Genomic DNA, 6,000 nt, shown 5'->3' on the forward strand with positions numbered 1-6,000 from the left:
TTTGCATTTGTGTTGTGGCGTTTGTATTTGTTGTAGAGTTTGCATTAAAATAGAGTCTCGCGGCCATTTCCGTTGTGGCTTTTTGTTGTGTTGTCGCGTTTGTATATGTTGCGGCTTTTGCGTTTGTTGTGGCCCCTCTCAGCTTCCGTATATATGTCTATGAAAAGTGGCATATAATATAATACACCTACTTACTTTTTGTATCTGTAATAAGTACCTGAACACTACACTCCATGTCTTCCCCGTGTCCTCTGCCGTCGGCATGTCTCGGCAGCATCCTCTTCACACTGTGTCTTCTTGTGTGCTAACCGTGCATGTATGTCCTCTGTTTTGTCTAGACGTCAGTGCCGGAGAAACACATGGTAACACTTTTTGTCGTGTTGTGTGTAGACGAGCTGTGGTGGGACACTAACATACCGCGCAACAACAGCTCGCTCACGGTGCACGGGTTCTGCATAATCACTACTAACGTTTAAGCAGATTTTTGTATGATTTACGCTGCGGAAATGAATGGATTGAGGGGTTACAGCCAAGAAACATATTTAAAAGTCCCATTTGACGCTGTTTTCTGATCTGTGTTATAATGTTTCCTCATCGCAGACATACCTGGAGTTGTGTATTTGCTCTGAGTCCTTCTCTCAAACAGAAAACACTGTGTACCACCTTGTGATGTCGTGGTAATACAGGGAAAGCTCTAATGAGTTTTTAACCTTTAAACATACATTTACGCTAGAATTATTTGGATCATTTCAGCTCTGGAATTGCCAATCTCTACTGAACTAAAGGTAAAACGTAACTGTTAACTTGAAAACTACCACTTCATGACATCACAAGGTGGAACGGAGCATTTTGAGCTATGGAGATGTAGACACACTAATAATAAAGAGTTAATCAAACATCTGACTGAAACAAAACACAACTCCAGATCTGTTTTTGATGGGGTAACTTTCTAACATAGGTCAATTTTGGCATAATTCCAGACCTTTAAATTGCATACTTGACACTTTTACTATGCACATTTGCCTGCAGTACTCGTAACTGAGTACTTTTCTAGCCATGTAACTGTACTTTTCATGCTAACCCTGTTGCTGGTGTGTTCTGCAGCCGGTAGAATCAGAGGACTTCTCCCACCTCCCTCCAGAGCAGAGGAAGAAGAAGCTCCAGGCCAAGATCGACGAGATCACCAAAGAGCTGCAGAAGGCCCAGGACAGCAGGTCTCACTCGGGTTTAGTTAGTCAGAAAGAGGCCAAAACAAATGAAATTTTTTTTTCCAATGTCATAAAAAGAAAAGAAAATGAAAGGGTCAGCTGACAGTTTACATAATTTAACCTTCTCTTGCTATTTCATTTTTAATCCAATTTTATGTTTAATCATTTAAGATATTTGAAGGCTAACTCATTTTTATAGACAAAAATACATTTAACAGGCTGCAGATTTCTGAAGGACAGTTTAGCAGTGACATAAGTTTCAGTTTTCACTAATCAGATGTAAGTAATGGTGTAAGAAGTCCAACTTACACCACTTTCATACTCGCACCTTCGGGTTGAGGGACCAGGAACACTGCTCTATCACTGAGCCACTGTCGCCACATGAGACAAAGCTCTATATCATAGGGTTTGAAAACACAGAAGCTTATGTTTTGTGTTTGTGTTGTGTGCTGGCAGTGAGGCGTTGGAGAAGATGAAGGTGGTGTATGCTAATAACCCAGGTTTAGGAGACCCCAGCAGCCTGGAGCCCAGCATCTCAGAGACTGCTCAGAAGATCGGCAAACTGCGAGGAGAGATCGCCAAGTATGAGGTACGTACATCTATGTGTGAGCATCTATAAGCATCATATAAGTCTACCTGGTGTAGTGAAGTGTACCTGCAAATTCTAATTCAAACTGTCCACTCCCCTTCTGTCTATTCCCCTACACTGTTGTGGGAATAACCACTGCAATAATATTATGGGTAATAACAATGATGCAGTCTTATAATGGTGCACATTAAGCCCTACAGCTTTACTCTGCCGACACAGTGCTGTGTTTTTATCTATCGTAAATCTTTGTAGTATCATTTATCTTAATCCTAATTTTGATAACACACTTCTCTATTTTCCTGCTTGTCTTTGTGTTGCAACACTGTAATTTCCCTATTGTGGAACAAATAAAGGTTTATCTTATCTTATCTTATCTTATTATTATTATTATTATTATTATTATTATTATTATTCACTACACCCCCTGGTGGCGGGATCCTTCTGTTGCAGCCACAGCTGTTCTGGGGCAGGCTGACAGAAGCAAAACTGCCAATCTCAACACACAGCACCACACCCACACACAGCACCCCATTACTGGCTTACACACCCTACCTTCAGTTAACACAATAAACATTTGATCTCTTTTGTGTTCCTTTGCTTTTTGGAGCTGATATTCTGTATAAACTGTTGTCTGTCTTCTGTTGTGTACAGACGTGGCTCTTAGAGGCGATGGGAGGAGAGGATTCCTCCAGCCCGGACAGCCACCAGCACAAGTGAGCCTCTTTCTTTCTGCTGCAGATTTTCACATAGAGTAAAATGAACAGACGTGTTGTTTACTGGTGTGACAGTGTCAGAGTAATCTCTGAGCACAAAGCTCATAGTAACAGTAGTGTGCTTTGTGTGCCCCACAGTGTGAACACAGATCACTTACCTGAGCCTCCAGAGTTCCCTGACCCCCCGGAGGAGAGCACGCCTACAGTGGGCCTCTACACGGACTTCTCTGAGTTTGACGACGTGTGTGGACAGTACACTGTGCTCTACGCCTTTGAAGGTAACACTCTCACACTGACACTGTCCTGGGGACAAAAGACCTGATGACCTTTTTCATTTGGAGCCTTTGGTCGGGTCAAAAATCCAGTGACCTTCAGGACTCCAAAGTGCTTTAAAGAGCACTACTGAGTCACTCCACCCTCACTGGTGACATGATACTACTGTAGCCACAGCTGCCCTGGGGCAGACTGACAGAAGTGACTCACTCACATACAATATTTGTACCAAGCAATGTGGATGAAGTGTCTTGCTCAAGGACACAGAGTTTGCACTAGAGTCACTGCTGCCCCCCTGTGGCACCTGGTATTCTCCATGGTCTCCCATCTAAGGACTAACCGGTCGTGACTGCCTGTTGTTACAATGTGATGTAATGCCAAAAGACACAACAACAGTCAGTCTCATGTGTTCATTTTGGACAGAGTGATGTTTTTTTGTTCTTTTATACTGACTGAAGCCTATTGTGTGGTCCATACTTCAACATGTTAAGAGCTTCTCTTTATGCGTGTTAAGGCAAAGACGAGGGCACTCTGTCCATCAGCCCCGGAGAGCAGCTCAGCGCCATCGAGGAAGACCAGGGAGACGGCTGGATGAGAGTGGTGAAGGCCAACGGAGAGGAGGGATACATACCATCATCCTATGTCCAACCGCTATAACGTCTTCTGTCCAGTGTCCTCTGTCCAGTGTCGTCTGTCCAGCCCATAGACTGTATATAGAAATGGACATAGTTAACCTGCTAGCCGCTTTATTCACTTTACTTTGAAAAATTCCTCCCTCTCTCTGTATCTGCTGCAGTGAGCCTCCTCATTTTGGTTTTAAAATGTCCATTCACTACATGATCCTGGTGTTTTTATTTTGCTATTTTGTCCCTAAATCAATTCCTATTCCTAATATTTGACCCCATATTCACTCCTAGCCTCGTGAGCTTCATTTGACTGGAGCTGAACACTGTGGTTGACGTCACACTCACTTTGTCCACTTTTTTATACAGTCTATGGTCTAAACACTATAACGTCCACTGTCCTCTGTCCAACCACTATAACGTTCAAGCAGACCCCTCATCACATAATAATCAAAACACACTGTAATTCTTAAATAACAGCATTCAAATTCAAACATACAATTGAAATCTATACTGCAAAAATATAACTCACTTTTATTTTGTCACACAGCCAAAGGAAACTATTACATTTCTTAAAATTATGATATAAATATTATAATTTGTGTGTGACTAAAAGTGAACAATTTTAAAATTTAATATAGAGTCAGAACAAAACAGTTTTCTCTATTTTGCATTGCCAGTTTGGGATGCCAAGAGAAAAACTTGTATGTATCCCCTTTTAAACAGGTTTAGGCAATAGGCTCTATTCACTTCCGGTGTATTTCCCGACACTGGGCATGTGATAAAAGCATGGATTCAGCAGCAGCATCTTCACAACCTGCCAAAGCTTTCCATGAGGGACATGACTCTAATCACAGCTTCATGTCACTCACAGGTCCTGTATTTTGTGCTTTACTAAAGTCGTACTAAGACACCCAATAAATTCAGGCTTTTAATTGCACCCTATAGTGCAGAAAATACGGTAGTTGGTTGGAAGTGTTGATCCGCTGAACATAACAGAATGCTACAATGACATCTTTTTGTTTATGAAGTTAGACAAATTATAATACACAAATGAATAAATCGTTTATAAAAGGGAAAAAGAAAGAAAACAATGACATGTAGATGAAGAAAGCCAGTCTATTTTCTCAGTTTCCTCAGTTTTACTTTCACCAACAGAGCCCAAAGGAGGTCGTCATCCTCATGTTTCCAAACGTCTTGTGGTTTTGAGACGTAAGTGTGAACAGAGCCCACAAGATTCAGTTTGATTTGCGACACATCGCACAGGCTCCATACAGTTTTAGTGTTTATAACAAAACTCTCTCATGACAAATGTTATTCTGGTGGATTTCCCCAGCTTTGCCTTTGTTGCAGCACAGATTGGATTGAAATCGGAGAACACTGCGCTAAAGTTCTCTTGTTTATCGTGTGGTATCTGGTGGTGCTTGTTTGTGTGAGAAGTGCCGGGTTAGATTCCCCTCCCAAAGCTCATACAGCGCACTCTGAATGTACATCAAAACGCTGTTGGAAATATGAACTCCTCTTTACACGCAGGACCTATGTGTTTTTCCACACTATAATGTGACAAAATATGTGATTTTGTTCTTTTTTTTTTAAACTGGATTAAAACCACTATCTTGTATACAGTGCACAGAGTATAACATTCCTATATGACTGTCGCCGTGGTGCAGTCAAACCTATGCATATCGAAATATTGTAAATGTATAAAGACTATAAAGGTGCGACATCACTAGATTTAAAGAACATAAGCACAGTCTGAACACTCACTGGAAAAACCTGTCGTGCCCTTGGCTAATATTTACCCATCAATAAACTGTTTTAGAATGAAAATGTCATGTGTTATGTTTACAATGTGTTTTTCTCCATGACAGCTGGAATTTTTAAAGGAAAATTTTACTTTTTAATACATTTTTTACAACAACATATTGCTCTAAACACGGCTGGTTTTATTAGCAAAGGGCACTGCACATGTAGCCAGATTTTTCATAAAATTGTGAAAACTCGAGGCCAAATTTCAGTTTTGGCTTTCCAACTAAAATTATGCAATTTTACTAATGTCATAATGAAAAATAATGGAATAGACGCATCAAGAATCTCAGACGTCCGGTCATCACACAATTCATACTGGGAAGGATTTTCCGAAAAAGTGAGCATCAAACCTCCATGTTTGTTTTCCCAGTGGGATGTGTCTATTGACAAAGTCAATCTTTTCAAGTCTTTTGAACCATATCACTTTTGTTTCTGGTTCTGATATTGTCATGTTTTAGTTTTGGGATTTGGACATCGTTAATTGTGTGGTTGTTGTTTCTTAACAACAGAAAATGGATCGAGAAATTTGTTTGTGAACTCCATAAATGCAAAAGTGAATCAGAGGTGTGTGACTGCAAACCTCTGTTCAAACTGTTTCTCTTCCCAACGGAACGAAAAATAGTGAAAGGTGAAGGTGATGGGCTGGATTGATCCACAGGAAGAACCAAAAAGGAAACCTTTGACTGACTAAATCATCCTGAGTTTGCAGCGAACATTTTGTATGTGGAGCAACATCAAAGCAGGATCCCATTTGTTAAGTGAGAGGTTCAGAAGACAAACAGACT

General features: G+C 40.7%; 1 protein-coding gene across 2 annotated transcripts in view; it reads left to right on the forward strand.

The window, feature by feature from the left end:
* Positions 1-5,236, forward strand: part of LOC110153510 (cdc42-interacting protein 4 homolog) — a 64,459-nt gene extending 59,223 nt beyond the window's left edge. The window contains exons 10-15 of one of the 2 annotated variants that reach the window (XM_020917410.2): positions 339-362; positions 1,105-1,214; positions 1,665-1,797; positions 2,449-2,510; positions 2,649-2,788; positions 3,298-5,236. In XM_020917410.2, the coding sequence (XP_020773069.2) occupies positions 339-362; positions 1,105-1,214; positions 1,665-1,797; positions 2,449-2,510; positions 2,649-2,788; positions 3,298-3,440 (612 nt within the window). In that variant the 3' untranslated portion in view covers positions 3,441-5,236. The remainder of the gene's footprint in view (positions 1-338; positions 363-1,104; positions 1,215-1,664; positions 1,798-2,448; positions 2,511-2,648; positions 2,789-3,297) is intronic. The other variant, XM_055158315.1, reaches the window with a different exon arrangement.
* Positions 5,237-6,000: the final 764 nt, after the last annotated feature.

Source organism: Boleophthalmus pectinirostris, unplaced genomic scaffold, assembly GCF_026225935.1.
Source record: "Boleophthalmus pectinirostris isolate CB_2022bp ecotype Guang Dong unplaced genomic scaffold, ASM2622593v1 HiC_scaffold_22, whole genome shotgun sequence".
Lineage (NCBI taxonomy): Eukaryota > Metazoa > Chordata > Actinopteri > Gobiiformes > Gobiidae > Boleophthalmus > Boleophthalmus pectinirostris.